Source organism: Apodemus sylvaticus, chromosome 20 (assembly GCF_947179515.1).
Source record: "Apodemus sylvaticus chromosome 20, mApoSyl1.1, whole genome shotgun sequence".
NCBI classification, from domain to species: domain Eukaryota; kingdom Metazoa; phylum Chordata; class Mammalia; order Rodentia; family Muridae; genus Apodemus; species Apodemus sylvaticus.
Genome location: NC_067491.1, coordinates 5,488,617 through 5,507,388, shown reverse-complemented (window position 1 = coordinate 5,507,388; position 18,772 = coordinate 5,488,617). Strand labels below are relative to the sequence as shown.

Genomic DNA, 18,772 nt, shown 5'->3' with positions numbered 1-18,772 from the left:
GCAGAACTCACAGCCAGGGCCTGAGGTCACTGGCTGGTCACTCTGACCTCCTCTGTCTTCTGAGTCCCAGCCATGGCGGATCCCCTCCTTTGGCCCTCACATGGTCCCCCCACTGTCCCCCCCACCCCCATTTTTGGCCTGAATTCGACAGAGGAAACAGCAGCTGGCAAACTCCAAAAGCTGAAATGAGAGATTCACAAACCAGATGTGCTCTTGTGGAGGGCAGTGGGGGATGGGCTCCCTCCCTCCCAGAAAGGAAGAGGAGGGCTTAGACCCTGTCCTGCACCATCTCCTCAGGCGCAGGGGCAGAGGGTGGATGGGGGGGGAGGGGGAGGTTGTGGGTCTCTCAGGAGAGCCAGGATAGCAGAAGGATTGGAGAGAGATAAGTGGAAGGACTTCCTGTCGGCCGTGGCAGAGAGAGCCCGAGGAATTTCGAATGAGAAGGCTGAAGCCTGTCTTTGATTTCCTTCAGCCGGAGAAAGAAAACACATAACCTACTTTGGGGCAGTCTCCACAGCCAAGTGAAGCTTCCCCCAAGCTGGGCGCGAGCCGGGAGCAGGATGGGGGAGGAAACAGATAATCTCTTTAAAGGCCAAGCCAACCTAGATGCCCTTAGCAGAGTCTTACATCTGAACTCAAGGCTCAGAAAACCTGTCTTTGTGGCCTTCAGACAGGTTAGGAATCGACGGCCTCGGCCCCTGCCCGTCCCCTCACCGTCTCCCACACCAGATGGCAGGGAACATTCTTTAAAGGTGACCACTGAGTGACACACACAGATCTGAAGCCCTGGAGTCCGACTGTCAGGCTGTGAGATGCTTGCCAGTGCAATCCCATCCTACAGAGAACCCTGAGAAAGAAGAGGTAGGAACACGGGTCCCTGTCAGAGGGGGGGCAACAGAGAGCGTTCAGACTGGGTAGCCATTGGGGAGGAGGGCATGGAGGAGTGGGGGCAAGAATGGGACAGAGGAGGGCTGGAGCTAAGGGAGAAGCAGGAGAAAGGGAGGAGGGAGAGAGAGCTGCAGGAGCACGGGGACACAGGGGCGTCTGTTCTCGGCTTTGCCTAGAGATGTGACCGCCATGCTAACTTGGCCAACACCCTGCCCCTCCCCAACCAGGCACCCAGCCCAGCCATGGCCCCCAGGGCCACCAAGCTGGAGCCAGGGCAGGAGGTGTGGGGTTGGGTGTGTATCCAGACACAACACAGACCCCACTGCCTGGCTCAAGCCTTGGTTGGCTATCTCCTCCGTCCCACTCTGGGACCTTGGGGTAGGGTGGTGACGGGAGCCAGTACGCCTGGCTAGGGAAGAGGGAGAGGAGAAAGTGTAATCCTGAACAGAGATTTTCCAAAGAAGTGGGGCCTGCCCTTCAACAACCCTGGGAGCCCCAGGCGTTCTTCCTGAAGGACAGGAGACTGAAGACTGGAACAGTAAGAAAGTGACAGCAAAAGTGACAGTTAGAGAGAGGGCTAGGCACCCTCTGATGGGTACGGGGACATTCTGTAAGGGAAACTGCATGGCTAAGCTAAGGGAGCTAGCCGGGCTGGGGTCAGACTTCAGGAATTCAAGCTTTGAAACATTGGAGAGCCAGCGGGGCAGTGCAGGCCTCCTGCCCAACACAGAGCTTTTCCCAAATTTTATGTATTTTTGGGTGTTACCAGTAGCTCCTTCCTGCGGCTCAGTGAGGTTCAGACACATTTTTGTCATTCCTGAGTCTGAAACCCTGCTTTGCGGCCTGGGACAGATGGACAGACAGGGTGGCTTGGACCGCCAGGGGGAGAGAAGGGTCTACCCTTCAATCCTGAGTCAATATTGACTCAGCAGGACATCAGCCTGACCCGCGACCCTGTCTCTTCCTTTCCCCACAAATAAAATCCAGATCCCCTGGAATCTGGCCCGCAGAGGTCAACATATCTCTCCCAAGGCTGAATCCATTCTTAGCCCTCCCCCAAGCCCACGTGGCCTGTGCTCACCGGTGGTAAAGACCTAAGCCCCTAACCTGTTCTCTAGGTCTTTCCCATTGGGAGGGAGTTCTACTAGAAGTCCCACCTCCCTTTTTTCTTTCTGAAATTCCTCCAGTCCTCTTTTTGAGCCCACAACAACAACCCAAAAAAAAAAATCAAGTTTTTTTTCCATTCTTCTTTTTTTTCTTTTTTTTTTTTTGTCGTTGTTCGTTGTTGTCGTTGCTCTAGAAACATGTGCCCTAATGACACTTCCCAAAATCAGTGAAGAGGGTTAGGAGAGAGGAAGTTGGAGGGGACGGTCTGGGTGTCAGAAGGTAAGGGACAGGCAGGAAAGCCCAGGAGAAATGCCACCACCACGTAGCCACCCCTAGTTAGATCTAGGGGACTGCACAGAGGTTAGAGTTAGACAAAAGAAATTAAGACAGTGGCTGAGAACAGTCAGGACTGAAAGGCTGCAAAGGCTGCACAAATACAAGATAGGAACCAAGAGGGCTGGAGACACAGAACAGACAGCCAGCAAAGCGGACAGCCAAAAAAGGCAGGAAGGGGGCTCAGGGCAGAGTTTGCCCAGAGGGTGACATAGCTCTCCTGGGGTGAACCCAGAGAATGACCCCCCCCTCCTGTGGCAGCACATATCCTGGCCTTGGGAGACAAAGTCCCAGCATCAGCAACATTTTGACTAAACGTGAGTCCAGATTAGAGGCTGCTGTCTCTCACAGAGTGGGAGGGCGTCACCCCACAACCCCCACAAGGAAGTCAAACTCTTCGACCAAGGAAGTCAGGGCCTGGGACTGTCATCTCATGGGGGTGTGATGAAGAGTCCCTTCTCTCTACCCCTCACCACCTTCTGGGAGGCTCTGCACTAGCGCCAGGAGGTCGCGGCACGGGAAACACTCCAGAGCCAACTGCTTCCTTCTCCAAACAATGCAGGATCCTGCTAACCAGGCTGAAATCTGGGACAGAACACAGGAGGCGGGACCAGGTTCCCTGGCACAAGTCACCATCAACTCAGGGACCCTTGCATGGTCCCACTCAACAGCCCAGGTTCCCCAAGGACACGCAAGCTCTCCTACTGAGATCTGGATCACAGGCAGAGGAAAGAATCTGAGGGGCAGGGAAGACCCAAGGAGAGAATCCTGGGTGTGTGTGAGAGAAAAACATTCTGGGTTTGGGGTTAAAGTAAAACTGGGATAAGGAAGGTCTTTGAAAAGGTAAGCGATGGCTGGTTTTGGGGGTTTTGTTGGTACAGGGGACAGAACCCAGAGCCTTAATCATGCTAACTGTACTCTGCCACCCCAGAAAGGGGTTTGAAGAGGGTATGGGTTTGGAAGGGATTTGACTCAGGGCTGGGCCTGGGGTGACATGGTTGGAAGGCCCAGAAGAGGCGGTAGTGGAGAATAACAAAATAAACAAAAAGCACAGAGAACAAGACTGGAAGGAAAAGTCTCGTGATGCGGTCCCCAACATCAACACAATAGACCCAATGAATTTCCTACACATGCCTGCCTTTGGAGGAGGGCTGTTTAGATTTGGGTTTGAACAGGGAGACTAGAGACTGGAACGTTCTCCAGGAAGACGGGAGGCTGACACTTCAACCTCATAACTCACGTCAACTATCCACCTTTCCTACTAACATGCCGGCTCAAGCGGGAGAAGGGAGGGCTGGGGAGAGAAGCCGGCTGTCTTTCCCCGAGCTAGCTGCCCTGCCCGGCAAGCTCCTCCACCATGAAGTGTCCCATCCCAGCAGGGCCGGCCATCAAGGATCCTTCCCTCTCTGCCTTTCCATCCTCTGTGGCTACAAATGTATCCAAATGCGTCTACCAGGAGGGAGAGAGGCCTCTCACTCTGCAAGGCAGAGGACTCCAGTATGAGTTTCAGACACAGAGAGAAGAGAGTGTGGGGCGGTCTCTAGAGTTATTCCTCGGCAGCAGGAAAGGCAATTAGAACTCTTAGGTAAGTCGAGGCAGGAGGTTCCTTCTTTAGAAAGCCTAGAAGGCTGCTCAGTGTCTAGTGGACCCGGCTAAGAGCTCTAGAATGCACTGGGCCTACTCTTTCACAGGCTCTCTTCCTCCCCAGGAGGTGGTCCTTTCTCTAGGACTGTATTTCTTGCCAGAGATGGAACAGAGGGCATCCCGTGCGCTAGGACAAACACCCTACTACTGACCTTTTTACCCCAGTCCTGACAGACCATGTGCAGAGCTGAAATGACTTAGGAGACTTAGAGTACATGGCTAGAGACAGTTAAGGGGAACATATCAGAGTTCCTCATTCAGTGATCACCAATCAACTTAGCACAGCATTTAGGGTCTTGGGGGTTATGCTCCCCAGGACCTGGTACTGAATGATTCAGGGATCTCCGCGGGCATCTTTCCCTTCTACCTGATTCCATCCACCCTCCTCCTCGGGGCTTCTGGGGGAACTGTTTCTTGCATAATAAATTTCCTTCCCAAAGCTCTTTGCCTCAGTTTCCCTTCCCCCCCACCCCCCAGCGCTAAGACCAAGAAGAAAGCACAGGATGACGTTAAATGTGAAGGGCAGAGGGCGGCTGCACAGGCTTGTCTGACAGGGCAGAGTCTCTTTCCTCATCACAGGCAGAAAATTAGGGGTGGCAGCTAGACAAGACAGTCCCCAACATGACATGACTGAGGGCCACTGAGTAAACTGTTTTCCTGGGCGCAGCTGTCCTCCTCCCCCTACTGAACCGAGTTAGAGACCAGAGACCGGGGTGAGGGGGTGGGGGGCAGGGGAGGATACATAATCTAGTTTCAGAGAAAAACTTTCCCAATCCCGGCCTGGCAAGCTCTGGAAGGCAGAGGAAGGCTGTAAGATGCTATGAAGCTGTTGTCCCCAGTGAGAGGCTAACCTGACAGGAAGTCACAAAATCTTATCCCTTCTCAAGTTAGGGACCCGGCTCAGTTCAACCCGGTGACCCCCAGCGTAAAGCTTGGGCAAATCTTGAACTGGCAACTCTGTTGCAAGAGGAAAAACAGCTGACAGAAAAGAGCTAGGGGCAGGCAATTCCCCCCAAAGAACACAGTAGCCCAAACCTAACTAATATACAAACTGTCTGTCTGAGGTGCCATAGGGTTGGACTTTACACATTTACCCGAATGAGCGGGAACTGGGGGCACAGTCACAATTCCCACCCCAACCTCCAACTCTCCTTCCAACCCAAACTGTGAGCAAGCCAAAAATCAGGGAGACAGAGCTTCCTCTGAACCCCTCCCCAGCCTTCCAGACCATTCTCTGGTCTCTTCCAGAATGATGACATGTGACGTTTTCCTCTCATCTTAAAGCTCCCAGGAATTAAGAAGGGAAATTCAGCCGTAAGCATCACCAGACCCCTCCATCCCTCAGCGGGGCTACTGACAGAGGCCCTCAGAGGGGAACTGCTCACTTCAGAACCCAGGCAGGCAGCCCAGGATTCTGGACCCAGGCCTCCATGCCTGGGATGCAGGGCTCATTCCACACCCAAACAGGGGGCCCTCCCTATCCCCACCCACAGCTTTCTCGGCCTGCCTGCCCTTTGGCCAGCAGGGCACCCCTAGCTTTGCCTCCCAGCCTTCAGAGTCCACTGCAAAAGGCCCTCCGCCCCCTTTTGCAGCGGTACACAGCAAATCCGGATTCCTTCACAATTCCGATGTGGGGGGGGGGGGCGGCGGGAGGGTGGAGGATGTAGGGGAGGCATAGGCCCTCCCGTACCAGAGATAGGAAGAGAAGGCCTCTCAATCCCATGATCAGAAAAAGGGGGAGCCCTCCTTTCCGAGCCAGGCCTCTGGTCTTTGTCTGAGCTGGGGGGTCCTGGAAGCATCATTTGTCCCAGGCTCCCATCCCCCAAATCAGACCCCATCCCCGCCCCCAGTCAGGCCGCTGCTGTGTCAGCTGGACTGGGATAACAAAAGGCACCCCCTCCCGCGTCTCCCTTCCCCATCCAGACGCAGGAGTGGGGGGTGGGGAGGGGGAGCCCCCAGGGGTCCATGGGGGCCGCCGGAATCTCACTCACCATCCATAGTGGCCCCGGCGACCAGAGCTGAAAGCAGCGGCAGCAGCAGCAGCAACGACGGGGTCAGCATGGTGTGGGCCGATGCAAACAGCAGCCCCCACCCTCTGGTCCTGTTACTTCTTGTCCTCGGCCCCCCCAATTGGGGGGTCCCCCTTTATCTTCCTCTCCCCTACTCTTCTATTCTTATCCCTTCCTTAAGCAGAGCGAACCAGGGGCATAGGTGAAATGGTACAGTTCCGAGCCCCCTGGGAAGGGCCTGCTGACGCGGGTGCGCCCCCTGCCCCCAAATTCGAACCCTTCACCCCTGCTTTACTCCTCGCTCCTCTCCCCCTCCCAGGGCGAAGCTCACAGCCCCATCTCGGAGCCGCCTCCGGCTGCAAAAATGCACAATTGGGAGGAGGCGGGGTGGGGGGTGGGGGGCGTGGACCCGATGGGGGTGCCTTTGGTAGGGGCCTGATGGAGCACTAGGGGCTCCCCCGTTTCCGCCTCCTCAGTGCACTGGCCTGGAGCTCGCACCGCTGTTCCCCGGACTGAAGTGCCGCGGGGGGGAAGAGGGAGGGGGTGCTCAGAGGGGAGAGGGAGGGGACAGGGAGAGGAGGGAAGGAGGGAAGGGGCGGGGAAAGAAAAAAAGGGGGGGGGGAGAAAGAGCTACGCGGCAATCCCGACAGTGCGCATGCGCTGATTTGGCGCGCTGCCCTGGGGAGGGGGAGTCGGAGGTGCGACAAGCTTTGGAGTTCTGGGAAGCTGTCCGAGAGTGGGAGTCCCCGGGCACCCTGTCCTCTAACTGCGTCTACCTCTTCCCAGCGCGCCGGTGGAGCCGAGGGTGGGATGGGGTAAGGGGCGAGGAGAGCTGCGCTCTAGCGCCTCTGTAAAACTCAATGTCACACCCCAGGATTTCAGATCCCCTCTGTGGGGTCCCGAGCCGCTGCCTAGGCGGAGGCCTGATTTCCTTAGGGAAACCCAGACAGTGCCTCCCCAGCCTAGGGTGGGGGCAGGGGTGGCCAGTCCGCAGGGAAGGTGCGGGAAAGGCTGAGCTTTGATTTGGAGACTTTGTAAGAACTGGTCTGGGATTGGGGCCTGCGTCCTCAGGGGGGCGGAGTGAAGGAGGGGCCACGTGGGACCGCCCCCACCTCGCTCCAGGGCTCCGAGTAAACAGGGACACCCGCGGGGACACGCTGTAGCTTGTCCGCCCGCCTAGGGCTCAGGGATGGAGCCCACCTTAGTACCCGCCCAGCCCTGCTCCCCTGGCACGGGGCGCGGGAGAGGCAGGCTCTGGTTTGGAGAGAGGTGACTCACCAGCGGGTGGGGTTGGGGTAGAGCCATCCCCTTTCGCCCTGAGAGGCCAGGCTCGAATTTTTTGTTTATTTGTTTTGTTTTTGATACCTTCTGACTGGCCTCCCACCAAGTCAGGGTTTCAGACGCCAAACTACAGGGGGTTGGAATGAAGGACTCCTAAGCTCCGCTTCCAGACACTGGTCCTAGGGGGTTGTGTGCTGAGTGCCGGACCTTTGTCCCCAGTCTCAGTGGTTCGGGAACGGTACTCTGGAGTCCAGAAAGCATCGGGCGGTTCCTAAGGCCGGCGGCGAACGTGCTTCCGGCCACTGCCCTCTTGTGGGCGACGTTTGAAGGCTGTAACCCTTAGTGTCTGACTTTCTATGTGACCTGAAGTGAAAGTTCTGGGCAGCTCAGCAGGATGGACTCTGAAGACCACAGTAACTCCATAGGAGGGACCCCCACTCCAGCCTGTCACTGGCAGAGAACACACGGACTTGTCCATTAAGGACAGAGAGCCTTTCCCGGATGAGGGCTTTGCCTGGGGACATGGCTATCTGTATACTCTCCCAGGCTGGACTCGCAGGGTCCACCTTTCCTCTGTGCAGTTTCCAGCCTGTGCTCAAGTAGAGGCCTGCTGTCTTTCTTCCTTTTGAAAGATACTGAAGGTTTCCTTCATTTTTCTTCCTAGCACGGCTTTCTCTCAGCAGGGGTGGGTGGTCAGTTATTCCTTTCACTCAGTTTCCATGGCCTAATCCAGTGCCAGGCCCGGGCAGGGAGGCACTGAATATTTTTAGTGGATGCTCACAAGCTTCCTGCTAGGTCTCCACCCAATATTGTGGTCCAAGTGAAATCTGGTTGAAACTGACCTCGGGCAATGGTCGACTACCGTGAAGCCTGTAATCTGAGAGGGCTGAGGGCCTGCCTCTTGGCTTACACAGGTGAATCTTCCTGAAGACTTCTTACCCTCTATCTCCTTCATGGTCCTGTACTGGGTGTTTCCGGTAACACTCATCCTTTAATTCTTTACTCAGTGTCTTCTCTTTGTAGCTACCCTTCAAAACAACAACCACCTCAAAAAAAAAAGTAAGAAAGAAAGAAAGGAGAAAAGAAAAAGAAAAGGGGAGAGAGAGAGAGAGAGAGGGGGGTGGGGCTGGAGGAGAGAGATTGTTCAGGGGTTAAGAGCTCTTGCTGCTCTTACAGAGGAGTTTCCAGCACCATCATTGGGTGACTCAAAACTGCTCGCAACTCCAGCTTCAGAGATCTGATGCCCTCTTGTGGCCTCCATGGGAACCTGCACACATGTGCACACATCCGCACACAGACACATGAATTTTTTTTAAAAAAAGAAAACAACTTTTTTTTTTTAAAAAAAGATTTATTTATTTGGGGGCTGAAGAGATGGCTCGGTGGTTAAGAGCACTGACTGCTCTTCCAGAGGTCCTGAGTTCAATTCCCAGCAACCACATGCTGTCTCAGGACCATCTGTAATGGGATCTGATGCCCTCTTCTGGCAGGCGGGTGTACAAGCAGACAGAACACTCATGTTAAATAAATAAATCTTTTTTTTTTTTTTTTTTTTTTTTTTAATTTATACCATGTTCGCCTGCATGTGTGCCTACAGGCCAGAAGAGGGCACCAGGTCACTTTATAGATGGTTATGAGACACCATATGGTTGCTGGGAATTGAACTCAGGACCTCTGGAATGAGCCATCTCCAGTCTCTAAAATCTTTTTTTTTTTTTTTTTTTTTTTTTTTGGTTTTTTGAGACAGGGTTTCTCTGTGTAGCCCTGGTTGTCCTGGAATTTACTCTGTAGACCAGGCTGGCCTCAAACTCAGAAATCTGCCTGCCTCTGCCTCCCAAGTGCTGGGATTAAAGGCATGTGTCACCACTGCCCGGCCTCTAAAATCTTCTAAAAAGACTTTTGAGCTGGGCGGTGGTGGTGCACGCCTGTAATCCCAGCACTCTGGGAGGCAGAGGCAGGCGGATTTCTGAGTTTGAGGCCAGCCTGGTCTACAGAGTGAGTTCCAGGACAGCCAGGACTATACAGAGAAACCCTGTCTCGAAAAAACCAAATCCAAAAAAAAAAAAAAAAAAAAAAAAAAAACTAAAAAAAAAAAAAAGACTTTTGTTTTTATCATTTTTAACTATGTATGTGCATGTGTGAGTATGTAAAGACCTAAGGCGTTGTATCCCCTGCGTGAGCTGGCGCCGCTACCACCCGACTTGGGTTCATCTAGAAGAGCAGGCTCTTAACCACCAAGCCATGCCTCCAGCACCTGTGCCACCTCTTAGGACTGAGGTGTGGTTCAGTTCACTGAGCGCTCACCAGGCACGGATGGGCTCAAAGCCTCGCACTGTATATTCTATACAGTGACACATACCTGCAAACCCAGTACCAAGGAGGTGGAGGCTAGAGGCGCCAGGGTGGAGAGTCAGATGTCATCCTTATCTATAGAGAAAGAGCTAGACCAGCCTGTGCTACATGAGACCCTGTCTCAAGAGAGGCTGGAAGAGGGGGCTGGAGAGATGGCTGCTCCTCCAGAGGACCTGGGTTCGATTCCCAGCACTCGCATGGCAGCTCACAACTGTTTGTAACTTCAGTTCCAGGGACCTTGACACCCTTACAGACATACATGCAGGCAGGACACCAGTGTACATTTAAAAAGAGAGAGAGATGTACACCACCACAGTGGGCATGGGAAAAGGTGGGGGATAGTAGTGGCTTAGGCTGGAATTGTAACAGAAATCATGGAAATTCAACACGACGAGTCAAATGTGAGCTCTTCCGTCAGCCACGGCCATCCTGAATGTGCCCTCAGCCGCCATTCTGGGGTCTGTGCAATCTACCGAATATGAATGTATTTTAATTATTTTCTTTCTTCTTTTTTAAATGATTTTTTGTTATTATGCATTGGTGTTTTGCCTGCATATCCATCTATGTAAGGGTGCCGGATTTTCTGGAACTGGAGTTAGACAGTTGTGAGTCACCACGTAGGTGCTGGGAATAGAACCCAGGTCCTCTGGAAGAGCGGCTGGACTTTTAACCTGCTAAGCCAGCATCTCTCCAGCCTTGTGTTTTTATTTTTATTAACTTTGCATTACAAAAATGGTGATATTTAATTATTAATAAAACTCAGAATATAAGAAAATAAACTTGTTACTTCTCTTTCCTTGTTATTTGGTCTGTTTTTGTTGTTGCTGTTGTTGTTGTTTGGTTCTGGGTTTTTGAGACAGGGTTTCTCCGTGTAATAGCCCTGGCTGTCCTGGACTTGCTTTGTAGACCAGGCTGGCCTGAACTCACAGAGACCCACCTGTCTCTGCTTCTGCCTCCTGACTGCTGAGATTAAAGATGTGTGGCACCGTGCCTAGCTAAGATTGACACTTCTTAACTCCCACTTCTGGCCCTGCGCTCAGAGAAAACACTAGGCGTATTCCTTAGAGGCGTCTTTGAGGAAGCCTGTTTGTTTTGGCGGTGTACAGTTACAAGTGATATCCTTTAAAATCACAGAGGCTGGTATACACTGTTTCAGACCTCTCGTTCTTCACCTCAGCTTGTCTGAGCTCCTTCCACGGTATCTGCACAGACCCAGAGCGTGTTCCATATTCATACCTTGAAGCTCTTTGGTGGCTGGGTGCTTAGGTTTTCCTGGTGTGTGAACCGCTGACACTGGCTCCGTGAGATAAGATGACAGAATGTTTATCTCTACCCAAGCCGATCATGACTCTGTTCCCCCAGCCTGTGAAAAGCTCTGCTGTTATTCCTAGGCTATTCAAAAACCCAGGTGTGGTGGCACAAGCCTACTTTCCAAAGACTCAGGAAACAGAGGCAGGAGAATCAGAAGTTTGAAAATGGTTTGGGACAGAAGGGGGGCTTTCCACACCAGCCTGGACTGCGTGGTAAAATCCTGCCTTAAACAGAATAAATCTCACCTGTACTCATCATGGTCTCAGAATCTAGAGTTCAGCACTGCGGTGTATGGATTCTTTGTCCACCACCAGACCATAAACTCCTTTAGAGCAGAGACTTTGTCGTCATCTCTTTTAATGCCTCCCCCTGAGCCACCCCTGAAATGCTCCCCTGGTCCTTTCCTATGTGCGTGTGCCCCTCCCCCTCTCCCCAGACTCAGCTCTTGATTGACTGGTGAAGAAACTGGCCGCACCAGGGACATCTGCTGGGTAGAGGTAGAAAATAAGATGTTCCTGTAAGCATCTTCTCTCTGGGCGTTTACTACGATATTCATTATTCATCTTCTCTTTGTCTCTCAGTGTCTCTTCACCTCCACTTTGCTTAAGACAGCCCATCTTCACACGCTTAACATTGAATTATAACCTAAACAGGAAAATCACGTTAAGAGTTTTCTGAAGTTCGTGACCAGGTGGCCAAGAACGGTGATAGGCTTTCGAAAAGATGTTTTGGGAAAGAATATCCTCTTTCAACAAGTTATTTTGCTTTTCCCTTTTTTCCGGGGTTGGGGTGGGATGACCTGGGACAGGGCATTGGGGAGGCAGTGCTGGGACAATCAGGTCACTGGCTATCGCCACCTAGTGGCCAGTTCAGGAAGTGTAACTAGGAAGGACTAGCTCTCAAAATCTAACCTTCCCTTTAATCCAGCTCCTCATGCTATGGGGACCCGCAACCGTAAAACTATTTCCATCGCTACTTCATAACTGTAGTTTTGCTACTGTTATGAATCATAAACATGTGTCTTCTGATGTTGGAGGTGACCCCTGTGAAAGGGTCATTCAACAACCTCAAGGGGTCGAGACTCACAGGTGGAGAATCACTGGTCTAACAGAAGGTGGGGAAAAGAAGGGAACAAACACTTATTGAACAACTTCTGGGGCCAGGGGCGGGGCTGGAGAGTTGGCTTAGAGGTTAAGAGCACTGTCTGCTCTTCCAGAGGTCCTGAGTTCAATTCCCAGCACCCACATGGTGGCTCACAACCATCTGTAATGAAGATCTGGTACCCTCTTCTGGCCTGTAGGCATATATGCAGGCAGAACGCTGTATACATAATAAATTTAAAAAAATAAAAACCAATTGCCATGGAGCAGGCCGTTACAGAATATAAAAGCCAGGCGTACTGACCCATACCTTTAATTCCAGCACTTGGAAGGCAGAGGCAGGCAGATCTCTGTGAGTTCAAGGCCAGCCTGGTCTACGTAGTAAGTTCTGGGATAAGCCAGAGCTTTATAATGAGACACTGTCTTGACAAACAACAACAACACAGAATGTGGGTACCCACTTAAGTCTCATGCTACTCTGCGACATAGGTGTTCTGTAAGTTACTAGATGAGGAAATAGCAACAGACTCAAAGAGATAGCAGAATCTGTTCCAAGCATCTATGCAGATAGGAGACCAGATTCCATTTCTCTACTAAACATTTCTTATGTATCTCAGCATGATGATAGGCCCCTAGGGTCAAGAGTTAAAAAACAAGAACTTACAGGTTAATGGGGACCCTCAGTGAGGGAACCGGCATCTTTATAACCCAGATGTTTTATGTCTGCGATGAAGTTAACAGAGGAGGTCATGGGAATCAGGGAAAGAGAAGAGTTTTAAGGGGTCAAGATACAAGAAGCTAACGATCTCGGTTAACGTTGCAAGAGAGGAAGGCAATGACAAGCGAGGACCTGAAGAATGTGTGGTTTAGGCTGGAGACAGGCAAAGATGGGTTGGAGGAAATTAAAACTTGAAAGAGTGAAACATCTGGAGAGATGGCTCAGTGGTTAAGAGCGCTGGCTGCTCTTCCAAAGGACCTGAGTTCAACTCCCAGAAACCACATGGTGGCTTGTGACCATCTGTAATGGGATCCCATGCCTTCTGGTGTGTCTGAAGACAGTGTACTTAAATACATAAAATAAATCTTGAAGGAGGAGGAGGAAGAAGAGGAGGAAGAGAAGGAGGAGGAAGAAGAGGAGGAGGAGGAAAAAGAGGTGGAGAGGAGAAGGAGAAGAAGATTGAAACTGGGGTATAGCTGAGTAAGTCTTTGCAGGGCAGAAGTGGAGGAAATAGTGGAGAAAATATCAGAAGGCAAATCACAAAGGACGAATTTAGCAATGCAAATGACTTCATTTTTTGTCTAAAACTTAAGGGAACCAGAAGAGAGACACTAAGGAAGTGGGATCATGGTGTTAGTGCCTTTTAATCTCAGCACCCTGGAGCCAAAGGCTCTGAGTTCAAGGCTAGCCAGGACTCTCAGGTGCTGCGATTAAAGGCGTGCACCACCACCACCCGGCTTGTAATATATTTTTAAAAATAATGTTCCCAACATTTGGCTGCACATTGTATCTTAGTGCTAAAAGCTGCTGGATCTCAAGACTGGTAAGCTACAGAACTCAAGGCAGTATGGTCCTGTTACAGGGATTCACAGATTTATGAGACAAAAATAGACTTCACAGGCCATTTCATTTTTAAAATTAAAATTCTATATACATGCATTACTTTTTGATTACAGTTTTGTACATTTTTGATCTCAGGAATGTTTTCCATTTTATTATTTTCTTTAACGCAGCCTCTGTCAATTCCCTCTAAATCTTTCAATATAATAAAACCAGATAATCTTCAGTTTCTCTCAGTTCCTTCAAGTTTATCAGCTCTGCCCTGGGCTCCCTGCTCCCTGCCCTGTGTCCCTCCACAGTCTGCCTCAAGGCCAGCAAGACAGAGCATCCATTCTTTTATTCCTCTTTCCCATTAATCTGGGACATCACTTGGCCCTGGGATCTGTCTGGGGCCAGAGTCCTGCATGTTTCTTTGCAGACGGTGGTGTTACTGGAACTTGTAGACCCGGAAGTGATGCAGGGCGGACTGGATTCTAGGCTTCTCATAAAGGTGTTTCGTTAAAATTTCTCTCTTGCACTGTAGCCATCTTCACCAGAAGAGGCATCAGATCTCATTACAGAGGGTTGTGAGCCACCGTGTGGTTGCTGGGAATTGAACTCAGGACCTCTGGAAGAGCAGAGGGTGCTCTTTACCGCTGAGCCATCTCTCCAGTTGGAAAGAGGCAGGTGGATCTTATGATCAAAACCAGAAAAGGTGTTTTGGTCTATGTTTTGTTAGGGAATTCTGTTTCTGTGAAGGGATGAAAGGTGAGACTTCCCGCTGTGCCAGCCTGCTGACGTCACTCCAAAGCTCCAAAGGGCTCTCTTCCTCCTCCTCCTCTTCCTCCTCCTCCTCCTGTCCCTTCTCCTCCTCTTCCTCTTGCCCCTTTCTTTCTTTCAACAAAGATGTCCTGATGCCTCACCTCACACCAAATGCAAAAATTAACTAAGTAACCATAGACTTAACAAATAAAAGCTAAATCAGGTAGCCTTTAAGGGAGACCCAGTGGGGACTTCCAGGCTCTCCTGCACTCGGATACACCAGGCACATACAAAGGCCTGCCATTGTAACGGAATGCCGCCTGACAATGTAAATGAACCAGGACCACATGCAACAACACGCATGAATCTCAACCCATATACATGAAATAGATAAATACATCTTTTTTTTTTTTTTTTTTTTTATGTATATGGGTTCACTGTAGCTGTCTTCAGACAAGCCAGAAGAGGGCATCTGACCCCATCACAGATGGTTGTGAGCCACCATGTGGTTGCTGGGATTTGAACCCAGGACCTCTAGAAGAACAGTCAGTGCTCTTAACCTCTGAGCCATCTCTCCAGCCCCACTAAATCTTTTAAAAAGCAAGAAGGAAAGAGAGAAAAGCATGGTGCCTGTAGAGAGAGGGTTAAAGGTGCCTGATGCCAAACTCTAGGATCTGGGTTCTGCTCCTGAGACTCACATCATAGAGAAAAAAAGAACAGACTCCCAGAAGTCATCTCCTGACCTAACATATGTGCCAGGGTACACGTGTACTTCTCCTCCAACATACACACACAGGAAACAAATACATAAACATCTAAAAATATTAAAGTTGGTTAGGTATGGTGGCACACACCTTTAATCCCAGCACTCGGGAGGCAGAGGCCGGTGGATCTCTGTGATCTCAAGGCCAGCCTAGTCTACAGAGTGAGTTCCAGGACAGCCAGGGCTACATACTGAGAGACTGTGTCAAAACCTGAGTCAAAAAAAAATTTTTTTTAAATCCTAATTGAAGGTATTATCAGAGACTTGGAAAAAAGTAAGATGGTGAAAACTGGGACAAGCTCACTTTACAGTGACTTGTGTGGTTGGGCTGTAGCTCAGTGACAGAGCTAATGTGGAAAGCCCTGGGTTTAGGCCCCAGCACTAGGGAGTGGGGATGGCATGGTGGTTTGGAAGAGAACACCCCTCACAGACTCATTTCTTTAAAAAAAGATTTATTTATTATTATATCTAAGTAAGTACACTGTAGCTATCTATCTTCAGACACACCAGAAGAGGGCGTCAGATCTCATTACAGATGGTTGTGAGCCACCATGTGGTTGCTGAGATTTGAACTCAGGACCTTCAGGAAGAGCAGCCAGTGCTCTTTACCACTGAGTTGTCTCTTCAGCCCAAACTCATATTTTTGAATGCTGGTGTGGGAAGAAATTGGAGGTGTGACCTTGGTACAGGAGGTATCTGGCTGGGAGATGGGCTTTGAGGTTTCAAAAGCTCATGTTATTCCCAGCATGCTCTCTGCCTTGCTGTGGTTGTGTTTCAAGATGTGAGTCTTCAGCCACTGCTCCAGTGCCACGCTTGCTTCTACACAGCCATGCTTCCGCCATGACAGTTGTAGACTCCCACTCTGAGACTGTCAGCCCCCAATAGCCTCTTTCTTCTATAGGACGGCTTGGTTGTGATGCCTCATCTCAGAAATAGAAAAGTTACTAAGACAGGTTGTGATTAACTGTTGTATACTCCAGGAGATAAAGATCTGACCTCACGGTCACTCTGTCTACCTGGAGTACCAAGGACGTGTGAGTGACAGGAGCCAGGGCACTCTCGCTGCAGCGGTGGGTAAGGCAGGCAGCTGGTTGTGTCATGAGATGAATAAGGGAAGATGTCGAATGTTAAAAGCTTTCCCAAGGAGCTTGGCTGCACAGGGAAATGGAGAGAGGCAAGACACTAATTAGAGGGCTGGAACTTCCTCGCAGAGGCTCAGTCTTGACCACAGCTGGCTCCTCCAGCGATGCATGGCCTGCCTACCCACCCAGGCTGACGGCTGCTGGGAAGACCTGCTGGCCACAGCAAGCTTTCGACAGCCCGAGGGTTCTCTCTGGAGCCCTGAGCTCAGCTGACCCCACCACCGCTCACATCCTGTCACCCCCGGCAGGCCTCGATGGGTGTCTACCCTTCTCCACTAAGCCCAGCGCTTCCTCTTGCTAACCGCAGCTCACCACTTCCCAGCCCCTTCCTCGTGCCAAGCCCTGGGCCACTCTGCTGCTTTGCTTGCTGGAAGTTGAGTGCTTCCCTGAGGGCGGGTTTCCTGATTCTTCCAAGACTGTGGTTGTAGGAAAGTGGAGATGCAGCCATTCTGGGCTCTGTGTTCCCCATATCTTCTGTACCTCCATTGGGGTTTCAGTTAGGGTTGTATTTAGTACCGAGTAAGAGTGCCCCAGCAGAGCAGACTGAATGATGGAGCGTGATCTAGAGCAGCAGTGGGTAAGGTAATGCTAAGCTGAAAATCTGAGATCTGTCCAAAGGACCCACAAGGCGGAATAAGAGACCTGACTCCCATGGTTGTCCTCTGATCTCTGCATCTGCACACAGACAGACAGACAGACACACACACACACACACACATACACACACACGCACGCACGCACATGCATGGCCACACAGACACACACACATGCACACAGAGACACACAGACACACACACACACACACACACACACGTGCATGCGCACACACTGCCTTATAGCAAAGAGTTCTGGAGCAAGTCCAGACTGGCTAACGTCTCAAGGTTTGCTGACATTTTCACAATGATACTTTTTCCTCTGTGACTGGTACAATCACAACCACTATAGGGCTGCAGCTGTCCCTGGTGTTCCAAGTGGGTAGGCACCAAGATGGACAACACCTCTCCCAGAGAGTTTGCTAATTGGCCGGGCTCCAGTTACTGACTAAGGGAATGTAAATACCTTGATTGCCTAAACCAATTACCTGTATCCCCTGGTCACCTGGGAGGGGAGTGACTGTAAAAAGTCTGGACTTTGCTAGTGAGGGAGAGAGGGCTTGGCTCCTGTGTTGGCGCAGTCAGTGATTGCCTGAGAAACTTATGACTCCCTGTCCTTACAGGAACTCCTTGACAGCTTGTCCTCAGCAGAACTGCAACCATGGTTATCTTGAAGTGTCTCTGTCTGCTAACTAGTCTGACTCCCGGGAGGGAGGGAGGAGTATAAACATCATTCAACAACTGTTTGTCGAGCTCACTGGACATGGGTGCCGGAGAGCTGAACTTGATTGATAGCAGTTTGATGTTTCCCTAAAGGTGGAGACACTTTGGACATGACTGAGAATATCGAACTACAGTAATGAACGAGCCAGAAGTCGGAGATTAGGCGGATGAGGAAGGGAAGAAGTGCCTGACTGGGCAGAAAGCAGGGCCCCTCTGGATACGGTGATGGCCCACACGAATAATCAGCTAAAGCAGAGAAGACAAGGGGCTAGCCTGAGCTACACTGTGAGACCATTTCAGAAACCAAACAGCAGCAAAAATAAAGCAGGGGCCAGGAGCATTTACCTTGGGCAGGAGAGGGACCGCCTCTGAGATTGGTGACATTTGTGTCTGCTGGTAAGGAGCAGGCAGGACACTGGGAGCACTCCTGGATAACTTTGCTTAGTCTAAGTAATGATCACCTGTTGTCAACGTGAGTGGAAATGAGGGTCAGAGACGTCAGGGAGCCCCCAGTGGCATCATTTCACACCTAACACCTCCCACAAATCCCAGACCACTACCCAGTGCTCCTGAGCTGTCTTATCTGTGAAACACACTCGGTTCCCTCAATCAATCTGTCTGTTACGTTGGTGGTTTTGTTCTGGAAGCAGAACACTTTGCAGGAAACTGACCAGGAGCATTTGAACAGAAATGACCCCAGTGAAAGGTGTGTGTGTGTAGAGGTCACGAAGGGCCTGAGATTGTGTCTGTGTTTCCTCAAACCATACAGCCCACTGAGCTAAGACACCAGTCATCTCATCCAAAGAACAGTATGGAAATGTTCGCACTCGATAGTGTCTAAAACGTTTGCGTGATAGACGTCTGCCCTCCTCCGTGCTGGCCAATAGGCAACCTGTGAACCTTGTAAACACTTGAAATGGTGGGCAGTGCCATTAAGACCATGAAACTTTCATAACTGAAGTAGTTACATGACTGGTTATTACTGATGTTTCATGGGCCAAGCCGTGAGTTCCTGAGGGGGCTCTCTTTAATCGCTGCTAAGAAATTCAAGATTGGGTAAATTGGTACATTTGTTCTACTATATATATCAAAATGTAACCACTCTATTAGATGTTGTGGTGGTTTGAATAGTAATGGCCCCCATAGACCCATGTGTCTGAATGCTTGGCCCATAGGGAACGGCACTATTGGGAGGTGCGGCCTTGTTGAAGGAAATGTGTCATTGTG

General features: G+C 50.8%; 1 protein-coding gene across 1 annotated transcript in view; it reads right to left on the bottom strand.

Moving 5' to 3' along the window:
• Positions 1 to 6,503, bottom strand: part of Lrp1 (LDL receptor related protein 1) — an 82,855-nt gene extending 76,352 nt beyond the window's left edge. Inside the window, exon 1 of the mRNA XM_052165421.1 lies at positions 5,964 to 6,503. Coding sequence (XP_052021381.1) covers positions 5,964 to 6,033 — 70 coding nt within the window. The 5' untranslated portion in view covers positions 6,034 to 6,503. The remainder of the gene's footprint in view (positions 1 to 5,963) is intronic.
• Between the last annotated feature and the right edge of the window lie 12,269 nt (positions 6,504 to 18,772).